This window comes from Arvicanthis niloticus, chromosome 20, assembly GCF_011762505.2.
Source record: "Arvicanthis niloticus isolate mArvNil1 chromosome 20, mArvNil1.pat.X, whole genome shotgun sequence".
Classification (NCBI taxonomy): Eukaryota; Metazoa; Chordata; class Mammalia; order Rodentia; family Muridae; genus Arvicanthis; species Arvicanthis niloticus.
Window position 1 is genome coordinate 49,811,571 of NC_047677.1, and position 23,445 is coordinate 49,835,015.

General features: G+C 49.4%; 1 protein-coding gene and 1 long non-coding RNA gene across 4 annotated transcripts; one reads left to right on the forward strand and one right to left on the reverse strand.

Moving 5' to 3' along the window:
- Window positions 1–8,793: 8,793 nt before the first annotated feature.
- LOC143435233 (uncharacterized) lies at window positions 8,794–9,615 on the reverse strand. Its single transcript, XR_013105360.1, has 2 exons — window positions 9,474–9,615; window positions 8,794–9,240 (listed from the first exon to the last, which is right to left on the reverse strand). It is a non-coding gene; the product is annotated as an uncharacterized LOC143435233 (long non-coding RNA).
- LOC143433698 (RT1 class I histocompatibility antigen, AA alpha chain-like) lies at window positions 9,543–14,034 on the forward strand. Of its 3 annotated transcripts, XM_034524748.2 has the most exons (8): window positions 9,543–9,698; window positions 9,902–10,171; window positions 10,358–10,633; window positions 12,494–12,769; window positions 12,897–13,025; window positions 13,204–13,236; window positions 13,431–13,478; window positions 13,614–14,034. In XM_034524748.2, the coding sequence occupies exons 1-8, from the start codon at window positions 9,626–9,628 to the stop codon at window positions 13,616–13,618; spliced, it is 1,110 nt and encodes a 369-aa protein (XP_034380639.1). In that variant the 5' UTR covers window positions 9,543–9,625; the 3' UTR covers window positions 13,619–14,034. The 3 variants fall into 3 exon arrangements, with proteins under 3 accessions (XP_034380639.1, XP_034380641.1, XP_076772892.1); XM_034524750.2 differs by lacking the exon at window positions 13,431–13,478; XM_076916777.1 differs by lacking the exons at window positions 12,897–13,025; window positions 13,431–13,478 and having other exon boundaries at window positions 13,813–14,034.
- Window positions 14,035–23,445: the final 9,411 nt, after the last annotated feature.

Consider the following 23,445-nt stretch of genomic DNA (forward strand, 5'->3'; position numbering starts at 1 on the left):
TCTGTCTAAATGCACTAAATGTGCATTGCCTGTGGCGGCCAGCAGAGGGCACTAGAGGGCACCCGTGGAGTGGGTTACAGATGGCTGTGAGCCACGTGACTCAGTGCGGTGCATCACAGCTGGGTTTTCAGCAAGTGCTCTCGCCACTTAGCGCTCCGCTCCTGAGATCCTCTTTCTGAAGAGATCTGGCCGCCACATCCTGGTGGGAAGGGATGGATGTTCACAGCGAAAGCCAGAAGACTTGAAGCCTTGCTAGGTTTCCCCACTGAAGACAACTACCATTAGAGTTCCCTTTGCCCAGTCACGTGTGCTGGATAGTTTTATATGTCAGCTTGACACAAGCTAAGCCCATCACAGGAGAGAGCCTCAGGTAAGAAAATTCCTCCATAGGATGGGCTGCAGGCAAGCCTGTAAGGCATTTTCTCAATTAGTGAGTGATGGAGAAGGGCCCAGCCCTCCTACCTGGGCTGGTGGTCCTGGCTTCTATAAGAAAGCAGGACTGAGCACATTCTTGAAAAAGGGGAGGGAGGAGGGGGGGAAGGAATGTGTGAAGGGGAGACTAAAAGGAGACGGGGTGGAGGCTGTAAAGTGAATAATGGAAAAAGTGAAAGGCTGACTTCTGGGTTGTGGTACATGCCTTTAATACCAGTACTTGGGAGGCAGAGGTAGGCAGATCTCTATGAGTTCAAAGCCAGCCTGGTCTGCCAGGGATGTCAGAGAAACCCAATCCTGTTGAAATCACAGTGGTGGGGCTTGGGGGTTGGGGGAGAAGGCTGAGCAAGCCGGTAAGTAGTGCTCTTCCATGGCCTTTGCATCAACTCCTGCCTCCAGGTTCCTGCCATGGTTGACTTCCTGTCCTGACTTCCTTCCATGATGAACAGTGATGTGGAAGTGTGAGCCCAATAAACTCTCTCCTCCCCAAGTTTCCTTGGTCACAGTGTTTACCATGGCAATAGAAACCTCAACGGAGACATGTCACTGTGAGGGTGGTTCTCACACAGTACAGTCTCCATGAAAGCCCTAGAGAGTGAAGGCAACCCCTTCACCCTTCCAAAACACCAATACAGCTGCTGCCCTCTTCCAGCCATCTCTAGAAATGTTCTTGCAGGTGGCGGCTGCAGTAGGAGCTAAGGATCCCAAGATCTATCTAAAAAAGAACCAGGTGCTGGGGCTGGAGAGATGGCTCAGTAGTTAGGAGCACTGGCAGCTCTTGCAGAGGACTTGAGTTTGGTTCATAGCACACACATGGCAGCTCACAACCATCTGTAATTCCAGTTCCAGGGGAGGGATCTGTCGCCTTCTTAGAGCCTCCATGGGCACTCCACACACGTGGTGCACAGACATGTATACAGACAAAATGCTCACACATAAAGTAAGATTTAACGTCTCAAAAAAAAAAAAGCTTCAGATAGTGTTTTCTGTGGGTAATGTTGCTCTGTGGATACAGCGTGCATATGGTGCAGAGATGAGTGTGCAAGCAAAACACCCATACACATAGTAATAAATCAGAGGTTGGAGAGATGGCTCAGAGGTTAAGAGCACTGACTGCTCTCCCAGAGGTCCTGAGTTCAATTCCCAGCAACCACATGGTGGCTCACAACCATCTGTAATGGGATCTGCTGCCCTCTTCTGGTGTGTCTGAAGACAGCGACAGTGTGTGCCTGTATGCCTCACTGCATGCCTCCCTGGAAGCAAGAGCTAACAATGCCCATGGGCTTTTATTCTTTTCACTTACACACTTTTGTTACACACTCGAAGGCTGGACAGATCTGCTCACTTCAGCTCCCTGCCAGTTAAACAGAACCCCCTTCTGGCAGAAGCCTGTTTCAAGTCTGGCGAATGCTTACAAGGAAAGCAGGCAGTTGCAGTCAGCAACTGAGCATTGTCCACAAGCACTAGATCTCAGAGACAAGCTCACTGACAGCTGCTTTATCCTGGGTGCTGCCCTGGGAGCATCTGGTGACGTGTGTGTGTGTGTGTGTGTGTGTGTGTGTGTGTATGTATGTGTGTGTGTGTATGTGTGTGTGTATGTACGTATGTGTGTGCATATGTGTGTGTGTATGTGTGTGTGTGTATGTACGTATGTGTGTGCATATGTGTGTGTGTGTGTGTGAGAGAGAGAGAGAGAGAGAGAGAGAGAGAGAGAGAGAGAGAGAGTTTTTTTTTTTTCCGAGACAGGATTTCTCTTTGTAGTCCTGGCTGTCCTGGAACTCTGTAGACCAGGCTGGCCTTGAACTCAGAAATCCGCTTCTGCCACCCAAGTGCTGGGATTAAAGGTGTGTGCCACCACTGCCCGGCGATTCAAGAGTTTCAAGACAGCTTTAACCTCAAAGATTATAGGTGCCTGGCAGTGGTGGTACACCACCACTGTCCGGCGGTCCTGAGCTGTCTTGTGCTCACAGTGACCTGGGGAACATGCTCAGAGCCCTGGGCCACTGGGAAGAATCTAACCATGTTATTTGACAGCAACTGAGATGCAAGCAAGCTTTGCAGTAGTTTGTCATCATGGCAGCTGGGTTTTCAATGCTCTGCCACAATATACATACATACATACATACATACATACACACACACACACACACACACACACAATTTCAAGGTTCTGTGTAGCTCCAGTTGTCCTGGAACACCTTGTGTAGACCCAGGTGACTGAGAACTCCAAAGATCTGCTGCCTCTGTCCCCACCCCACCCTAGTGCTGAGATTAGAGGCATGGGCACCACGCCAAGGTTTTAATAACATCTTGATCTGCTTTAATGATAAATTCTTTAAAGTTTGTCATCGCTGACTTAGAATTTCCCAAATAACTTGTAACAATTTCGTGGTGTCATGAAAGAGGTACGCTTTTTGACAGCGGTGTGGTTCCCTGTTTTCCTTGGCTTGTTCAAATCACCTGGGTGTACTCATAGTACACAGGCCAGGAGAGAGCCGCCTGCAGGCCATCTGTGGAACTGCAACCACACATCCTGATCAGTGTTGCAGCCTACGCAGAGCTTTGAGGGTAACAACAGCAGTGAAGCAGGGAAGCGCGGTCAGCTCGCGTCTAAAGCACCATCTTCCCAGAGCTTGCAGCATTTTGGACAGCAGAGAAATTGAGACATCCCCCAGGAGGTGAGGGGGGAGGCCGGACTCAGGAAGTAAACAAGCACATTTCTGAGAAAGTGAAACTGGCCCGACCCACAAGCATCTTCTCCCAGAGTCACCTCTGGAGGACTCTGAGCAGCCCAGCGGCCCAGAGGAGGCTCTCAGAGTTCCCGGGTCCCAGCTGTCATGAGTCTTCACCCAGGTTGTGTGAGCTGCCTTTGAGTCACCCCTTACTCCTGTAAGTAACTGTCTTAGGGTTTTACTGCTGTGAGCAGACACCATGACCAAGGAAAGTCTTATAAGGACAGCATTTAATTGGGGCTGGCTTACAGGTTCAGAGGTTCAGTCCATTATCATCAAGGCGGGAGAAAGGCAGCATCCAGGCAGATATGGCACTGGAGGAGCAAAGAGGAGTTGTTGTCGTTGTCATCGTCGTCGTCCTTCTTCTTCTTCTTCTTCTTCTTCTTCTTCTTCTTCTTCTTCTTCTTCTTCTTCTTCTTCTTCTTCTTCTTCTTCTTCTTCTTCTTCTTCTTCTCTTATTTTATGCATAGGAGTACACACCAGAAGAGGGCATCAGATCCCATTACAGATGGCTGTGAGCCACCATGTGGTTGCTGGGAATTGAACTCAGGTCCTCTGGAAGAGCAGTCTGTGCTCTTAACCTCTGAGACATCTCTCCAGCCCTGAGTTCTACATCTTCACTGAAGGCCACTAAGAGAAGACCTAGTGTGGTTAGGAGGAGGGTCTCATTGCCATCCCCACAGTGACACACTTCCTCCAACAAAGCCACACCTACTTCAACAAGGCTGCACCTCCTAATAGTGCCACACCCTGGGCCAATCTTATTCAAACCAGCACAATAACCCATCACCTGTACTCGGGGTAACCCAGTACAATCTCACTGGCTCACCAAGGTGGACTTTGGTGCCATCGTTACTTTTGTCTGCTGTGGGTTCACATTTTGGGGTGAGAAGAGGGGTGTCAAGTCTACCAGCACAATCCCGTCACACAAAGCGGGTGCACATTTGAATTTAGCAAGTTGTAAGCAGGGAAAACCGCAGGAGGGGCTGATGGGTTACAAGGGAGCTGTTCCAATCAGCCCTGCCTTTGCTGACGGTTACTCTGATGTGGAAAAGCTCTAAAGGAGGTGCAGGATGCTCAGGGAACCTTACTGTACCACACCGGTGCCATCGACACTCACCCTGCATCTGTAGATGCACACAGAAATCCCCCTCCACTTACAAGGATCCAGAGAACACCCCAGAAACAGTAGCTGTACTGCTTTAAACTTAAGCCTGGCTTTCCTGGTGCTTAGTGTAACCCAGCTTGTTGCCTACAGACTGTGCAACTGGACAGACTATGATGAATGAATGAAGACGCCAGCCAGCATGTGGCAGACCCTCTGCATCCATTCATAAATATGCCACACCATCTTTCTCAAGGTGCACTGGCTGGTTCTGTGTCAACTTGACACAAGCTGGAGTTATCACAGAGAAAGGAACTTCCATTGAGGAAATGCCTCCATGAGATCCAGCTTTAAGGCATTTTCTCAATTAGTGATCAATGGGGGGAGGGCCCATTGTGGGTGGTGCCATCCCTGGGCTGGTAGTCTTGGGTTCTATAAGAAAACAAGCTGAGCAAGGCAGGGGAAGCAAACCAGTAAGCAGCATAACTCCATGGCTTCTTCATCAGCTCAAGAAGTTCAAGAGATGGCGCCTCAGCAAAAGCCAGCTGCATCTGGGAAGGACTTCCCACTCTAACCCATGGGCCAAACGCCAGGGAAAAGAGGGTGAAAAAAGCCACTAATCCCTGAACAGGAAAACCCACCAATCCCTGAGCTACCCCAAACTGAGGACTTGAAATCCCATCAATCCTCACTCTGGAAATCTCTGCTCTGAGAAACCCGCCCCCTCAGAAATCCTACATAAGCCCCGCCCTTTGTCCAGTTCCCTGCTGCCCACACCTGAGAGCAAAGGCCACGATCTCTGGATTCGTCCCTCCACACCCTGGATCCCGCAATAAATCTCTCTCGTGAGATTTGCTGACTGGTGTGACTTTTCTCTCTCTAATCAGAAGAAGACAAGAAGAAACACAGCAATGAAGAGAAGAAGGAAAGAGAAGATGTGGACTGAGGCACTTTAGATCCTCAGCTCAGCTGGGGAGACCCTCCCCTGGAGCTGCAACGCCTCTGCTGAGGAGACTTCCTCTCAGAGCCGTGTGGTCAGGATGCGTCTCCTGTGTCTCAGGATGGCCTTCCACTGGGACACTGTCCCACCTCAGAGCTGTGTGGTTCCTGGGCTTCCAAGTCTCAAGATCCCCTTCCATCTGAGCAGAAACACATCTACAGCACCTCCCTGAACCCCCAGGCAGAGCAGTTCTGTAATCTCAGAAACACTGGGAACCGGTCTGGGAAAGGAAAAATGGACGTAATATATTTACATAGTCATGTGTATCCCACTTGTCCTGTGATGAAATGAGATCACTGCCTCACACCAATGGTTCCTCCAGTGTAATTTCTCCACAGGTATTTAGTAAGCTGTACTTCCTGCTGGCTGCTTTAAGCAGGACTGTTTATGCACACTCCAGGCCTGGGACTATTTAACTCCCTAACTGCTGTCTCAGTACCTAAAGTCAATGCCTCAGGACCAGCTGATAGGGTTGAGTGGAGGGAACTCCCTCAAGCATGGCCAACAGCCCCTCCATTTGTTAAGAAGCTGTAGCTGGTGCATTAAAATCCCTTTTAACTCTGACCTCTGAATATTTCATTACTTGGATGACCTGTTAATATGACAAGCTAGAAGGCAAGATCAAACCCTAACCTCAGAGAATCTTAAACAACAAGCCATAAAAGCCCTAACAGAAAGAGGTTTTATATTATCCAAAGATAAGATTCAACTTGTTCGGGCTGGAGAGATGACTTGGTGGTTAAGAGCACTGACTGCTCTTCCAGGGGTCCTGAGTTCAATTCCTAGCAACCACATGGTGGCTAAAATCCATATGTCATGGGATCCAATTCTTTATTCTGGTATCTCTGAAGAGAGCTACAGTGTACTCATATACATAAAAGAGAGTAAATCTTTAAACATGAAGATTCAACTTATTGGTCCTATCACATTTCTAGAAAGAGAAATCAACATACTCTCAGTCTGGCCAGCTACATCTGTCAGTGACTTCCCCAGTGCGTTAACCCTGAATACCCTTCAAAGCTTCTCAGGCAATATTAACTGGTTTAAGTCTTGGCTCACCATACCAACGAGGTAATCACACTTCTTACTTAAAGGTGACAAGGACCCCTTCTCTCCTCTCCCTGATGCCAGCAGCCAGAGGGACCCTTTGTTCTATTAAACACCACATTAGAAACACCTGGCTCGTTATGATCCACAACACCCAATCCAGGTCTTTACATTCAGTTCTTCCTCACAGTGTTTGGAGCCTTACATCAACCTCAGGGGGTCCTAGAATGGCTCCATGCTCCAACAGGGGTTGTGCCTCAACTACTAACCGAGGTTGACACTTTATCCACTATTAGGACAGGAAGAGAGCATACCTTATAAATTGTAGGTAAAGAACCTGATTTCTGGGTTGGAGAGATGGCTCAGCAGTTAAGAGCGCTGCTTGTTCTTCCAGAGGTCCTGAGTTCAATTCCCAGCAACTACATGGTGGCTCACAACTATCTGTAATGAGATCTGGTGCCCTCTTCTGGTGTGTCTGAGGACAGCTACAGTGTACTCATCATATACATAAAAACAAAAACAAAACAAACCAAACAAACAAAAAAAAAACCAAAAAACCTGATTTCTGTTTTCCCTTCCCCATCTCAGACATCCAATGCCTCCTGAGAAACCACACCTCTTTTGCTAATAGCCTCATTGGCTTCCCAGGACACAGACAACCATTACCCTAAAGATAAATTCCTGCAGCCCCACCAGTCTTTAGTTGGCTTCCTCCTCCACTGTTCTCTTGGTCTGCTATCCCAAGTCCCACAGCTTTTACAGATGGAGAGCCACAGGATGCTGTCTGCACAGTATACCAAAGAGACACGGGCTCTTGGTCACATTTTTCCCTCTTACAGATAAATCTCCCCAACTTAAAGAACTGTATTCCATCTTCCTGATCTTAACATATCTAAAAGAACCAGCTAAACTATATTCAGACAGCAGTTATATGGTCAGCTTCCTCCCGTGGCTAGCCTGCTCCTATGTCAGACTTGGTGGGGACCCTTTTTCCCAACTATTAATTAAGATTTCAAAAATATTTTAAACTAGAACATATCCATTTTTAGTCAGCCATGTGTGGTCACACTCATCCCTCACCAGAGCCGTCTCTGATGGCCACACATCAGCTGGTAAGATTGTCACAGCTGGGGCCTTCACTCTGTCACCCCTCACTGCTAAAGAACTCCCATCAGACAACCCATATTAACCTGAAGGGGCTACAGCTCAAATTCCCCAATACCCCCATAAAATACCTCAAACACATCCTCAGAACTTGCTCCTCCTGTGCCTCCCTAATTCACACCCCTGCTATACAACAACCCCAGGAGACCCTCAGGCTAAAGCCCTCTTGCAAGAATGACATCACCCACATCCTATCACTCCATACACACAAAAATTTGTATTTGTTACTGTTGATACCTGTTCTCATTTAAAACCTAATTAATCACATGTTCTCCATCTTTGCTATTATGGGGGTCCCTCTCCATTGACATGGAGATACTGATACTGGACCTGCATTCACTCAACAGCCATCAATTCTAAAATTTCTGCAAGTCTTGGAAAATTGTCCACCACACTGGTATCCCTCACAACCTTCAGAGCTAAACTGTCATTGAAAAAACAAACCAAATACTTTAGAAAATAATTAATGATACACAAGGCTTCCTACCACCAACTACCAAATTAAACCTGGGATTATTCACACTGAATGTGTTCAATCTCTATGCCACCCAAGACAAACCTCCCATTGTCTGTCACTGGAGTCAACCACCACTATCCATCCTGGTCAGATGGAAGGACCCATTTGACAGGTGTTGGAGAGGGTCGGGTTACCTATTAACTACAAGAAGGGGATTTGTTTGTATCTTTCCAGAGGACCAACCTCACCCTGTCTGGGGGCCAGCCTGCAATATCTGATGAGACCCCCTCTAGTCAGAAAGAGGTCACACCTGGGGATCACAGAGAAAACAAAGAGGAGACCGACCATGCAGGTACCTGAGGACACACAACCAGATCACCTGGAAGGACACTCATGTCCTCACTGACACAGCTCAGTGCAGCTGTTTCCCACCCCTCCCCTCAGACACACACAAGGCTCCTGTGTCATTCTCATGGTGTTTTTTACCCTCCTTAACACACACCATGCTGGGGCTAGCCCCACTCCTCATAGCACTATGCTTTGCTTGTTAATGTCAGGGAACCATATCATGGGGAGAACCAGATAATCGGGACAGGAGACTGCTCACCAGCAGGATGTCAGAAACCCATTATGATTCCTATACACAAATGCCACTTCCAGTGCTGATTCCTTTGCTTGTTTTCCTTGACAAGCAGACACATCATACCTTAAGGACGTTAACACCTATGGAGGATGTTCCTATTGGTCCTGTAAGTTAAAAATGGGGGTGCATGGGACATCCCACACTACAGATATACACCACCCTACCCTTCCTAATGTTAACCACGTTTAGATAAACACTGCAGAACACTGGGAGGAAACATGGAGAACGGGGTGATTTATGTCCCCTTTGGTACCAAACCCTCTTTCCAGTTGACAAGGGGGTCTACAGTGCAGAGACAATGACCCAGGTCCACACAGACAAGCTCAGGACTGAGAATGAAGATCCGTGTAAATAAACACACCCATCTGGAACTACACAGGCTTCATTTGGGAAGAAACAGGACGAATCTGTGTTTCAGCCCGAGTCTGAGAAGACAGATCCTGAGGGAAGAGGCAAAGTCCTCTTTACAGTCAGGGTGGGCAGTGTGAGCCGCCCACTGCAGGTGAACACAGAGCCTGGACTCTGTGGGGTCCGTGTGGGACTTGCAGCCCAGCGACTCCATTTAAGGAGACGCATCTCTCCACTGCATCCCCGACCACTTGTACTGACATTGTATTCCCGGAAGTGGCTTTTCTTCTAGAAGACTCCAGGGTCTGATTTCTGAAGAGAAGAAGGAAGAGGAAGGGTGGAGGAGAGGACACAGAGTCTGGCCTGTGGGTCTCTCCTGGTGTCCAGACAGCTCCTGGGCAGAACTCGGAGACACCATGACAAACAGCGCTCTGTCCACAGCACAGGGTTCAGGCAAAGTCTTAGTCTCCAGGCGGTGAGGTCAGGGGTGGGGAAGCCCAGGGCTGGGGATTCCCCATCTCCCCAGTTTCGCTTCTGCTCCTAACCTGGGTCAGGTCCTTCTGCCCGGACACTGATGACGCGCGGGCAGTTCTCACTCCCACTGGGTGGCGGGATCCCGGGAAACCAATCAGCGTCGCCGCGGGCACTGGTTATAAAGTCCACGCAGCCCGCGGGACTCAGACGCCCCGGATCCCAGATGGTGGCGATGGCGCCGCGGACGCTGCTCCTGCTGCTGGCGGCCGCCCTGGCCCCGACCCAGACCCGCGCGGGTGAGTGCGGGGTCGGGAGGGAAACGGGCTCTGCGGGGAGGGGCGGGGGCGGCACCGGGGAAGCCGCGTCCCCGCGTCGCCCACCGGACCCTCCGCCCCTTCTCCACCCGCGTCCCGAGCCCCGCGCCCTGCTCCCCTCCCGGCCCGCGCACCCGCCCGGGGTCCCGGGAGGAGGTCGGGGTCTCACCGCGCGCCGCCCTCAGGCTCACACTCGCTGCGGTATTTCGAGACCGCCGTGTCCCGGCCCGGCCTCGGGGAGCCCTGGTTCATCTCTGTCGGCTACGTGGACGACACGGAGTTCGTGCGCTTCGACAGCGACGCGGAGAATCCGAGGATGGAGCCGCGCGCGCGGTGGATGGAGCAGGAGGGGCGGGAGTATTGGGAGCAGCAGACACAGATCGCCAAGAGCAATGAGCAGGGTTACCGAGTGGACCTGAGGACCCTGCTCCGCTACTACAACCAGAGCGAGGGCGGTGAGTGACCCCGGGTCGGAGGTCACGACCCCTCCACGTCCCGACACAGGGGCCGGAGACGCCCCGGGTCCCAAGTCCGAGGTTCGTGGGCAGAACCGACCCGGACCGGTTTCCCTTTCAGTTTGGAGAAGTTCCCGGTGGGCGGGGCCGGGGCGGGTGGGCGGGGCTGACCGCGGGGTCCCGCAGGTTCTCACACGATCCAGCAGATGTACGGCTGTGACGTGGGGTCGGACGGGAGCCTCCTCCGCGGGTATGAGCAGTACGCCTACGACGGCCTTGATTACATCGCCCTGAACGAAGACCTGGAAACGTGGACGGCGGCGGACATGGCGGCGCAGATCACCCGACGCAAGTGGGAGCAGGGTGGTGCTGCAGAGATACACAGGGCCTACCTGGAGGGCAGATGCGTGGAGTGGCTCCGCAGATACCTGGAGCTCGGGAAGGAGACGCTGCTGCGCACAGGTGCAGGGCCGCGGGCAGCTCCTCCCTCTGCCCTCGGGCTGGGGCTCAGTCCTGGGGAAGAAGAAACCCTCAGCTGGGGTGATGCCCCTGTCTCAGAGGGGACAGAGTGTCCCTGGGTGTCCTGATCCTCATCACAATGACTGCACTGACTCTCCCAGGGCTCAGCCTTCTCCCTGCACAGTTCCCAGTCTGTCTCAGGAGGGAAGGAGAGAATTTCCTGACAGAACAGCAGGGGCTCCCTGCTGTCAGCCATGGCCTCTCCCAGGCCGGGTTCTCCGCCCACACCCACTGTCTGTGGACACTGACTCCTGTCATGCTGAGTGTGTCAACCCTTACACCTCAGGACCGGAAGTCCACACCTCAGGACCGGAAGTCTCCTTTCCCTGATGGGAGACATGGACTCCCCTACACTAGGCTGGTTCTCCCAGTTTCTAGAACTTTCCATATGAACACATTCTCGCAGACCCCTGTCTGTCTGTAGAGTTTTCATCTCTTTGACAACACAATTCTGTCTATTTCTACAGTGCTGAATGGTCACGTGAGCCTTTATGGGGTAACCTGGAGCAATATAAACTGTGGAACCTCTTTTCTTTTTCTTGTTTCTGACCTCTTTCTGCTTCCCCTACCACTTCCTCCCCTCTCCCTCCCCCTCCTCTCCCCCGCTCCCTTCCCCTCTCCCCCCTCCCCCTCTCCCCCCCTCTCCCTTCCCCTTCCTGTCCCCCTCCCCTCCTCTCCTCTCCCCTCCCCCCTCCTCTCCCCTCCCCATCTCCCCTCCCCCTCCCCTCTCCCTTTCCCCTCCCCCTCCCCTACTCCTCCCCCTCCCTCTTTCCCTCTCCCTTCCTTTCTCCCCCTCCCCCTCTCCCTCTCTCCCTCCCTTTCTCCCCCTCTCCCTTCCCCCTCCCCTCTCCCCTTCCCCTCCCCCTCCCCCTCCCAGCTCCCCTCCCCCTCATCCCTCTCCCTCTTCTTCTGGCATTATTTTACTTCCAGTCAGTTTTTGTCTGCAATGGAGTGATGCTGTTTCTCCAGGCCCTTGTATTGTCATTTGTATCAGTTTCCACAGACTGGATGATTACACAACTTATTTCAGGGTTCCTGCTAAAGGAGAGATTCTTGTGAGCTTAGACTGTTTCCTGTCAGAACTAAACATCCAGAAGCCTCCTGCTCTTCCTCTGCCCCACAAGTTACAGGCTCCCCCTAGTGAATCAGGAATTGGACTTTCTGAGAGACAGGGTCTTCTGCAATCCAGGGCTGGAGTGAGAGGGAAGATCCACACACCCTGTGAGCCTGCTGTGTTCCAGTGAGTGCTGCACTGGGTCCACAGCACACTCCAGGGATCCTGCGTAACACACCTGCACCTTGTCACCTCAGAGGCAGGGGCTGGGAGTCATTTTCTCTGGCTGAGTGTCAGAGGTTCACCACATTTCTGCTGCACACTTTGTGATGGCTGTTCACTAGGACTGACAGTTAAGCTGGTCACCAAGATGACCGCAGTGGTTGAGTCTCAGTGATGGCTCCCTTCCAGGGGCATATGATTCTAGTTTTGATATGAACTCTAACACATATATAAATTATATATTTTCCATTCCATCTTCCATTCTTTGACTACCTATCTCATGCTGTAGAACATCACATAAGGATGGCCATGTTGACCCACTGGCTCATGTGGATTCCCTGTTAGCTTCTGAGTCCCCCAGGAAAACACACAGTTCTGTGTTGAGGGAACCAGCTCTGCCTGCAGGTCACTAGTGCGATGACAGTTGAAGTGACAGACACACAGTTCAGTGTCATCATTGATTTAGCTGGGTCTTGTGTAGATTTCAGTTTGTCTTGTTAATTGTGGGATTGCTTAAATCCACACAGATCCCCCAAAGGCACATGTGAACCTTCACCCCAGATCTGAAGGTGAAGTCACCCTGAGGTGCTGGGCCCTGGGCTTCTACCCTGCTGACATCACCCTGACCTGGCAGTTGAATGGGGAGGATCTGACCCAGGACATGGAGCTTGTGGAGACCAGGCCTACAGGGGATGGAACCTTCCAGAAGTGGGCATCTGTGGTGGTGCCTCTTGGGAAGGAGCAGAATTACACATGCTATGTGCAACATGAGGGTCTGCCTGAGCCCCTCACCCTGAGATGGGGTAAGGAGGCTTTGGGTGCAGAGCTGGGGTCAGGGAAAGCTGGAACCTTCTGCAGACCCTGAGCTGGTCAGGGCTGAGAGCTGGAGTCATGACCCTCACCTTCATTTCCTGTACCTGTCCTTCCCAGAGCCTCCTCCATCCACTCCTCCATCCACTGACTCTAACATGGTGATCATTGCTGTTCTGATTGTCCTTGGAGCTGTGGCCATCATTGGAGCTGTGGTGGCTTTTGTGATGATGAGAAGGAGAAACACAGGTATGAAATGGCAGGGTCTGAGTTTTCTCTCAGCCTCCTTTAGAAGTGTGCTCTGCTCATTAATGGGAAACACAGCCACACTGGGCATTGCTGCTGTCTGCAACTGGGTCTGCTGTCAATTCTGGAAACTTCTAGTATCAGGATCTTCCCTGAACTTTCACAGCTTTTCTTCTCACAGGTGGAAAAGGAGGAGACTATGCTCCAGCTCCAGGTTAGTGTGGGGGACAGAATTATCCCTGAGGCCATTGGAGTGAAGCTGGGGATGATGGGGGCTCTGGGAATCCATAATAGCTCCTCCAGAGAAATCTTCTGTAGGTGTCATTTGTACCTTGATATGAATACACACACACACACACACACACACACACACACAAATATATATACATTTGTTTTGTTTTACCCTAGGCAGGGACAGCTCCCAGAACTCTGATATGTCTCTTCCAGATTGTAAAGGTGACACTCTGGGGCCTGATTGGGGAGGGGCAATATGGACATGATTGGGTTTCAGGGACTCCCAGAATCCCCTGTGAGTGGTGGGTTATTGGAATGTTGTCTTCACAACGGTGGTTCATGACTCTCATTCTCTAGCATGAAGACAGCAGCCTGGAGTGGATTGAGTGACAGACAGTGTGTTCAGGTCTCTCCTGTGACATCACCCAGTTCTCTTTAGACAACACTGTCTGATGTTCCCTGTGATCCTATGGGCTCAATGTGAAGAACTGTGGAGCCCAGCCTGCCCCTGCACACCAGGACCCTGTCCCTGCACTGCCTGTGTTCCCTTCCACAGCCAACCTTACTGGTCCAGCCAAACACTGGGGATATCTGCATCCTGTCAGCTCCATGCTGCCCTGAGCTGCAGCTTCTCACTTCCACACTGAGAATAAGAATCTGAATGTGAACTTGATTGTTAACATCTTGACCTGAGGGTTGGCTGCTTGTTAATTTCATGAAGTGAGAACACTTAGAGATTTTTGAAGAAATAAATTGGCAGATGGAGAACCTTCCAGAATCTGTGTCACTATGCTGTGTGTATCTCTTGGGACAGGATGAGGTGCCCACGTGTGCTCAGTCCATTGTTATCTTTGATGGGCTCACTCCTGGGCTGTGTCACCTCTGGGCTCTGCTCTCTCCATCACTATGAAGGAAATGCTGAGAGTCTGTGATCACAAGGACACAGGAATGAGAGATGAACAGACAGATCACATCCTATATCTGAGACCCTGATTCCTGTTTCCAGGATTATGAGTCACTAGGTCTAAAGATCAGAGACCCCAGTGGGGATCCTTCAATGTTCTGGGTGCACAAGATAAGTCACTACATTTCCTCGCATCCTTTTGTTTTAGCTACTAATGATGCAGTCTTGAAGCTTGCCCTGGGCACTCCCTGTAGCCATGCTACTGTTGTGGTTTCTGCTTCTCCTTCTTTCCAGGGTTCCTAGGTATAGGATGTGTTTTTCTGTTGAACTCTCAGGAGCAAATCCACAGCTGAGATTATTGGCTTAGATTTTCAAAACCTATTTTTAATAGGGGATCTTAGATGCTTAACCTCCCTTCTAGCCCACCACCCACAGGAAGTAGTGGAAAAGAAAGGTTATTGGGGTAGGGTGGAAGTAGACCTGTTTAGAAATGGTTCTTTGCAGCAAACCCAGTTTGTTTTTGTCAGGGTATCAGCAGTTCAGTTCACAAGAATCAGCAACAGCGGGTCAAAGCCAGGAGGCTCAGCTGTTTGCTGTTTAGAAGTAGTGCCTTGGGGTGATTTCAATCTCCAACTGACAGGATACCAGCAGACCAGGTCAGTAGTGTCTGGATAGCAAACAAATCATCAGCTGGGGAACAGCCCAGCAGGAACAGCCAGGCCTCCATCAAATAGTCATGAGTCAGCAAGAATGACCAGGACCAGCATGGACACCAGGAGAAGTTCTCTGCCGTGACTCTCTCAACAAAGCGAAGATCAGTGAAGATGAAGACAGGAAACCAAGGTAGCATTGCAAAGCCAGCTATGCAAGCCCACCATCACTGCCCATTGTGTCCTGTTATACTCCCTCCAAACATCACATGTCCTCACATGAGTCTTGCCTCAATAAAACACCACACGAGTTTGTCTGAGCAAAACTCCACTTGAGTCTGTATCAGTTGACATATCCAGAAACTTTCACTTCACTCTGCCCATCAGCCCAAGTCTGCAGAAGCAGTAAGAAACAGCCAGAACATCACCAGAAGAGTTTTGGTGCATTTCTCTCTATGGAGTCAGGAGAAACAATGACCAATAAACAATGGTAAGGTTTACCAATACCATGCAGCCTCGTCTACTGTCTGCTGGGTTTTATTTATATTCCTTATAAACATCATGTGTACTTTCTTTCTTTCTTTCTTTTTTTTTTTTTTTTTTTTTTTTTTTTTTTTTTTTTTTTTTGGTTTTTCGAGACAGGGTTTCTCTGTGTAGCCCTGGCTGTCCTGGAACTCACTCTGTAGACCAGGCTGGCCTCGAACTCAGAAATCCACCTGCCTCTGCCTCCCAAGTGCTGGGATTAAAGGCGTGCGCCACCACCGCCCGGCTCCATGTGTACTTTCATGTGTCTGCTTTAGCAAAACAGGTTTTTCCACCTGTGTCTGCTTATAAAACATCATTTGACATAACTGACTTTCTGAAGGAAGCAGAAGTTTCCACTTCCAGAACAGGGATGCTTCTCTCTCCTGTAACTTGGGTACCGCCCCCTGAACCCTTTATACTCCTGGACCATCTTATCTTTTAGCAGCTTGTGTTCTGGAGTTAACTCTCTGGAGTCTCTTAATCTCTGTTCCCAGCTCAGTGAACCTGTGGCTTGCAGCCCTGACTTGGGCATGCAGGATGCGGTATTCAGCATAGTCTGCCTTAAAGTCCTGTTCATAAGCCTGTTGTTGCTCTGCATTGTGGATGGCTCTGTATTGCAGAAGACAAAAGTCCTACTCATAGGCCTGTAACCATTTAAATTAACTAATATCTCTAGCACTAAAGATACTGTAGCATAATCTGAAGTAAAATCTGCCAGCTCAGCAAGGAAACATTATTTTTTAAAAACTTACATGAGATATCTTTTTTTTATAAGCCTGATTCTACAACTAAGCTGTCAGCTCTTCTGAAATCTCTTTCTATTCATGTCATTCTATCACGCTAGTCTATATTTCTCTAGAGCTCCTCCAAACCCAAGAGGGCTCCTTAGCTCTCTTTCCTAGATGTCTGTTTCATCTGGATCCTGCCAGATGCATCTCTATTGTTCCTGCAAGCCCAAAGAGGAAATCCCCATCACTTACCTGGTGATCCTTCCAGAGAGGCTCTTCCAAGCGGAGAAATATATATATGGAGAGAGAGAGAGAGAGAGAGAGAGAGAGAGAGAGAGAGAGAGAGAGAGAGAGAGAGAGAGAGAGAGAGAGAGAGGGAGAGAGAGAGAAGGAGAGAAAGAGAGAGAGACAGCGAGAGAGAGGGAGAGAGAGAGAGGGAGAGAAAGAGAGAGAGAGACAGAGAGAGAGAGGGAGAGAGGAAGGGAGGGAGGGAGAGAGAGAGAGAGGGAGAGAGAGAGAGAGAGAGGGAGAGGGAGAGAGAGAGAGCGCTGTCAATGAATCACATCACTGTCATGAGATTTTCCTACTCAGGGATTGCTAGCTTTTTTTTTCACCCCCTTTTCCCTGGCATCGGGCCCATGGGTTAGTGTGGGAAGTCCTTCTCAGATGCAGCTGGCTTTTGCTGAGCTGCCATTTCTGTGGGGCTGCTGGGGACAGGAGGAGCCTGGAGAGGCGATGCCACTGTGGACAGCTCCTGAGTGTTTCACCAAGGCTGCAGACTGAAGCAGGACAGAAGGTGTCGCCACCATGGACAGCTCCTGTGATGCCTGCAGGCTGAGGAGATGTAGTGGAGCCACCATTCATAACAGGAGCCCCCATTTTGGACAGCTCTTGTGGGACATTTTACTGAGGTGGCCCATAGGCTGGAACAGGAAGGAAGGGCCTGCGGCCACTTTGATGGATTTAGTGTTAGGGACTACAATAAATCAGAATAAACCTTTTCTCCCTAAGCTGTGTCTTGTCAGATATTCAGCCACAGTGTTGGAAAATGGAACTGTGTTGGTTATTTTTCTGTTGCTGTGATAAAACATCATGTCCAAGGAAACTTACAGAAGGTTTATCTGGGGATTAGGGTCCATAGAGTTAAGAGTCCATCAACATCATGACAGCAAACACCAGGCATGGCAGCAGGAACAGCTGAGAGCTCACACCTCCAACCATTGCCCCAGTGACATACTTCCTCCAGCAAGGCCACACCTCCTAAGCTTCCCCAACAACACCAACTGGGAAATAAGTAATCAAATGACCAAGAATATGGGGGTCATCTTATTCAACGGACCACAGTAACTTACACAGACAGTGATACACCCAAGCTCTCAGTGCAAATATGGGATCTTCCAGGTGTAGTGCCAGGGAAATGTTAGCAATCCCCCAAAACTAGACAGGAGCCGATCTGATGTAATCACAGTAGGGCCTTTTTATTTGAGCTAGCTCAGGCCAGCGCACTGGGTCATGCAGGACACTTTTGGTGATGAGGAGCCATGCATATCTATCAGGGCAAGGCTTTATAGTAAGCAGCAAGTGAAGGGTGAGTGTGCAAGCATCTAATTGGGAAGTTACTGTGGCTTTTAACATTATTGGCTGGTGCTGAAGTCATATTATAATGTTACTTTCTGCTTCCCTCTGCACTGGTGACCATTAGTCAGGGAATTGGCTTGTAACCTGGGGGTGCAGGTTTGTTGTGGGAATAACCTGGAGACCCAGGTCTTGTTGGGATAATAACCAGGAGATGCTGTTCTTATTAGGGGTTAGCCTAAAGACTGGAGCTAGGCTCGGGTTTTGTTAGAAGGTAACTTGGAAACTAATGGTGGGTGCCAGCCTGTTAGTTTGTCTGAGTTCAAGTTCTGTAAAATGGAGTCTGAATTTAAAAGATTTGGCCTCTCACAGGTGGCAGCTGGCTGACACTGCCACAGGTGGGAACTGGGCAAGAAGGCTTGGTTCTCCAGAGTCATCTAAGGCAATATTAGTACCTATCTGTCAGGAAATGCCTTTCATAATGACATGGTGGGCACCTCCTGTTTGTGCCAAGTCCAGGAATGAAGAAACTTTCGGAAGGAATCATTCAAACCCAGTGGTCTCCAAGAGGACCATGGAGATGGCTCAGAGGGTAAAGGTTCTGGCCACCAAGCTTGGCTCCCTGAGGTTGATCCATGGAAGCCACACGGTGAATGGAGAGACCTGACTCCTGCAAGTTACCCTATGAGGTTCACATGGGAATCATGACATGCACATCCCAACACATAATTATTACATCAGTGCAATAAAAATTAAAATGGAACTATGACGGTTTCATGTTGAAGAAAATGTGAACACATGTGTATAAGAACACGTATGTCTAAGGACACGTAAGTACAAGTTGTGTCCAGTTTGCCTCCAGACTTTCCAGTGGGAGAATTTTCCTGTGTCCAAAACCCACATTGTGATGAGAAGCCACCAGGCAGATTAAAGGAAAACTCATGCAAGGATAATCACAGGAACATTAAACTATTTACATGCTATGTATTCATACTATTGCTTTATGTGTATGGTATGCAATGAGGGCATTCCCCAGCTGTGGAGTGTGTGTTGGGGGAAAGGAGTCAGATGACAACCTTGGGGGTGACAGTTCTCTCCTTCCATGTGGGTTCTGGGTGGTCAGACTTGGTGGCAAGCACCTCTACCTGAGTCACCTCATCATCCCGGACTGGGTGCCACCACCCTGTTTTTGGAGGTGTTGAGAAATCGAACCTGTGGCCTGTGGTATATAAGAACTCTAGTCAATGTGTCATATTCCCAATGTTTGAAAACCAGTCAGGAGAAAATGGCTTTCTGTTATTTCAAAGGATCATACTAAATAAAGATTAGGGATACAGATGACAGATGGAATTACAGACTCTATGTTAAAAACAGACATGGGTGGCATACAAGAAGCACTTTGGCAATGTAGCCGGATGAGCTAGGATAACCAGGCCTAAAGTGGAAATTTCTGGTTTCTTTGGAGACTCAATTGTGTCTTGTGATGTTTTTCTGAAAACTCTCTTATGAAAGGATGTTATTGCTGAAACAGACACGTGGTGTTTTTCTGGAAGCTGCCTGGACAAGGGACATGTGATGTTTTGCTAGACCTTGAGAGATGTTCTCTTGGAAAACACATGATGTTTGGAAAGAGTATAAATAAAACCCAACAGACAGCAGATGATGCTGTGTGGCATTGGTTCGACTTGCCATTCATTACTGGTCTTTGCTGGTCTTTGTTGAACTTTGCTGGGCTTTGCTGATGCTGGTCTTCACTGACGATACTGTGGCATTGGTTAGCCTTGCCTTCTTTGCTGATCGTTTGTCATGACTTTGTAGAGAGAAATGAACCAAAGAATATCTGTTGCTGTTTCAGTAGCTTCTTCCTGCTTCTGCAGACTCAGGCTGATTGGTAGAACCTCAGAGTTTCTTCTAGATTGAACTGCCATTGCTGACTCCTGTGAACTCAACTGCTGATATCCTGACAAATCAGATTGGACTCACCCCAAAGAACTATTTCTAAACAGGTCCACACCCTCCTTTGACCTAGTAACCTTTTCTTTCTACTACCTCTGGAGGGTGGTGAGCTAGAAGAGAGGTTAAAACATTTAAGTAAGCTTATTAGAGTAGGTTTTGGAAAATATAAGACTACACAGGACATCTGGAATGTTCCATGTGTGGGTTATGTTACCAATGCTGCATTGGTGCTGGGGGACATCAGGTGTTTGGGTAGACTGAGCACTGTGGGGACAGATTGGGAAGTTCCTTCTCTTGGACTCTGTGACCCTGAGGAATTCAGGGCTTCTCCTATTCAAACCTTCTCTGCAGGGTAGTTAGGTGGCTCAGGCCTGAGTGAGGCCCTGTGGCTGCAGAGAAAAGAATCACTGAGAGCCAAGCATAAAAATAAAGATGGTGACACTTCCGAGTAAAATTATGGAGCTGGAGAGATTGTTCAGAGGTGAAGACTGCTACTGCTGTTCCAGAGGACCTGGGTTCAGTTCCCAGCTCTCACCCACTTGTAACTGCAATCTTAGAGGGGATAGGGCGCCCTCTTCTGACCCCCTGGGGGACTCCATGCATGTGGCACACAGACATACATTCAGGTAAAATACCAGTATACATAAAAATAATTTTTAAAAGAATGAAAAAGAAATGTAGAGAAATAAGATTTCTGTAAAGAAAGAGATTGGGGGTAATTACAGCATGTAGTAACACCTCCAACTCCTAGTGCAGGACTCTAGGGTCCCCCACACTAGACAAACACATGGTCTTAGGGATTTCACAAGGAAGGGAGAAATTGACACAACTATCCCTACAGAGTGGCCCCTGATGCTACTGGTCTATGATGTGTGTGTCATTCATTTATGGTGTTTGTGTTGTTATGTCTTCTTGTAGTTCAGGTTGACCTTGAATTCATTTTTTTTAACATGAATTTATTTATTATGTACACAGTGTTCTGCCTGCATATGTGCCTGTTCACCAGAAGAGGGCGCCAGATATCATTATAGATGGTTGTGGGCCTCTGTGTGATTTCTGAGAATTCAACTCAGGACCTGTGGAAGAACAGTTAATGCTCTCAATCTCTGAGTCATCTCTCCAGTCCCGACCTTGAATTCTTGATCCTCCTGCCTCACCTCAGCATGCCAAGTGTCGGTCGGGATCACACGTGGTGTGTGTGTCTGTGTGTGTCTGTGTCTGACTGGTGCTGAGTAACAATCTGGGGAAGGAGCCAGAGGTGTAATCTCACTCAGAAGTTGTGTTTCAGACCGAAGATCTTAAAGACCCATGAATACTTCAAAACAGAAGGTTTGGGGCTGAGGAGAAAATCCCTGGCTGCTTCAGTATGAAGAGGGCAGAGGCGATAACAACTCCCTGCCTTCCTGAGCATTCAAAGCTCACAGCTGCTTAGGTGATCAGGAACTGGACCGGCTCCTACTCCTGTGTCCTGCTGCCCCCTGGTGGGCATTAACGGCATTGCAGCTCCCAAGGGTCCTGGGGACAGACTAGGTTATGTCAAATGTCCCTCCAGACTGCAGACTGCAGAGTCCAGAAACTAACTGGACTTCTTCGGGTCGACTTCTCCAGTCCCCAAAGCTGTCCAAGTCACACTGAAGAAGGACCACACTAAGGAACCAGGTATCCCCTGCACATCCCCCACATCAGAGCATTAGTTTCTTTTTCTTTTGTGGTTGCTGTGGCCTGTTATTTATCCCAGAGCTTCCTACCTGTAGACCGTGTCTTAACTACACACCAGCTGAGTTTAAAGTTACCCATCTAAGAAAAGCTCCCGGGTTTCTTTGGGAATACCTTTAATCCCAGCCCTCAGGAGGGCAGATCTCTGCATTCTTTGACCACATAGCAAGTTCCAGAACACCCAGGTCTAAAGACTGTGATCCCCAGGACTGACATCTAGAAGGGGGTGGTGGAGTAGGTGGGAAAGTTGTAACGAGTGAGAAAGGAGCATGGATCCCCAGGGCCGGGTCAGAGTGAGCTTAGGGCCCCAGCCTGGTACAGCCAAGGCCCTGGGAAGTGAATGGGGTAAAGGAAACAACCTCAAATTACTTTATCTTCCTTGACAGCATCTTTCACCTGAAATTTCCCCTCACGTCGTAGTTGGGACCTGGGGACAGCTTCCTGCCACTGAGCTGCATCCCAGCCCTTTACTTTTAAGACGTGGTCCAGGCTGCCCTTGAACTTATTCTGTAACTGAAGCAGCCTTTCCATCCAGTGCCTCAGGCTCCCAGTTAGCCAGGATTACAGGTCTACAAACCAGCCTAGCTTTTGTTTAAGACCTGGTCAAGGTTACCAGGCTATGATGACACACACCTTTAGTCCTGACACTTGGGAGGCAGAGGCAGGTGGATCTCTAGGCTTGAGACTAGCCTGGTCTACAGAGTGAGTTCCAGGACAGCCAGAGCTACACAGAGAAACCCTGTCTCAAAAACCAAACAATTTGGTCAAGGATGGTCCTTCACTCTAGAACCTGTGGGTCATGACCCCTTTGGGAGTCAAAGAACCCTTTGACAGGGGTTGTTTAAGACCATCAGAAAACACAGATATTAATATTACTATTCCTCTTCTTCTTCTTCTTCTTCTTCTTCTTCTTCTTCTTCTTCTTCTTCTCCTCCTCCTTCTTTTTTTTTTTTTGGTTTTTCGAGACAAGGTTTCTCTGTGTAGCCCTGAGTGTCCTCGAACTCACTCTGTAGACCAGTCTGGCCTCGAACTCAGAAATCCGCCTGCCTCTGCCTCCCAAGTGCTGGGATTAAAGGTGTGTGTCACCACTGACCAGCAATATTACTATTCTTAACAAGAGCAAAATTATAGTATAAAGTAACAATAAAAATAAATTTATGGTTGTGGTCACCATGAGGAACTGTATTAAAGGGTCACAGTATTAAGAAGGTTGAGAACCACTGCTCTGGAGTCTGCAAACTTGTACAGAGGTGGGCAGTGGGCAGCAGAAAGGGTCTGGGTCACATGGAAATGACAAGACTTGTTTTGGAGCCAGGTTCACCCCTGCCTCAATGCATGGGTGCTGGTGTTACAGGTCCTCCACCCTCAAAGGATCTGTGACAGCCACTTAGAGGCTGACAGACAATCTCAGGGTCTGTGTGGATTTTTCCCATGGAAACCCTCGGGACAGTGCACAAAGCTATCACGTTCCCAGGCCTTGTGGCATGTGCCACCCTCCTGGAGAGCTACAAACAGTCCCCTCCTGTGCAACTATGCCACCCGTGGGCCAGAAGCAGCAACAGACCTCGGGCTACTACCCCACCCTCTTCCTGATGCCCACCAGGAACTGAAGAAATGCTGGAGAATTCAAAGGCCCAGAGACAAAGGAGAGGACATGGTCCCAGCACAGTAAGTACTTATTGTTGTCACAGACAGAGTGAGCCCCGCCAGGAGGTGATGTCACTGTACCAGTGGAGCCCACAGATCAGCTACAGGGTGGGCTGCACTGCTCTGCCCTAAGAGCTGAGGTCAGTCAGAGACTGGGGTGGTGGGAGCTCACAGGCTGTGAATGAACAGCAGAGGAGCTGACTGGGAAATGAAGGTCACCTCAGAAGCCCAGTGAGTGGCCTTGGGCACACTCTGTTGAGGCAGAGGCCTGGCAATGGAGGCTGAGTGAGAGAGTGAGGTGTGTGGAAGCCTTGGAGACAACAGGAACAGGAAAGGGGTCCCAGGTGACAGTGTGCAACCTACAGAGTCCATGGGAGTTTAGGGCCCGGTGGGTCTGAGTCAGAAGTTCGGCTTGTGTTTCTTCAGCTCCACCATGAGGTGATAGATGTTGATGAGCTCGGCCCTGGCAGGGAGCAAGCAGAGCTGTG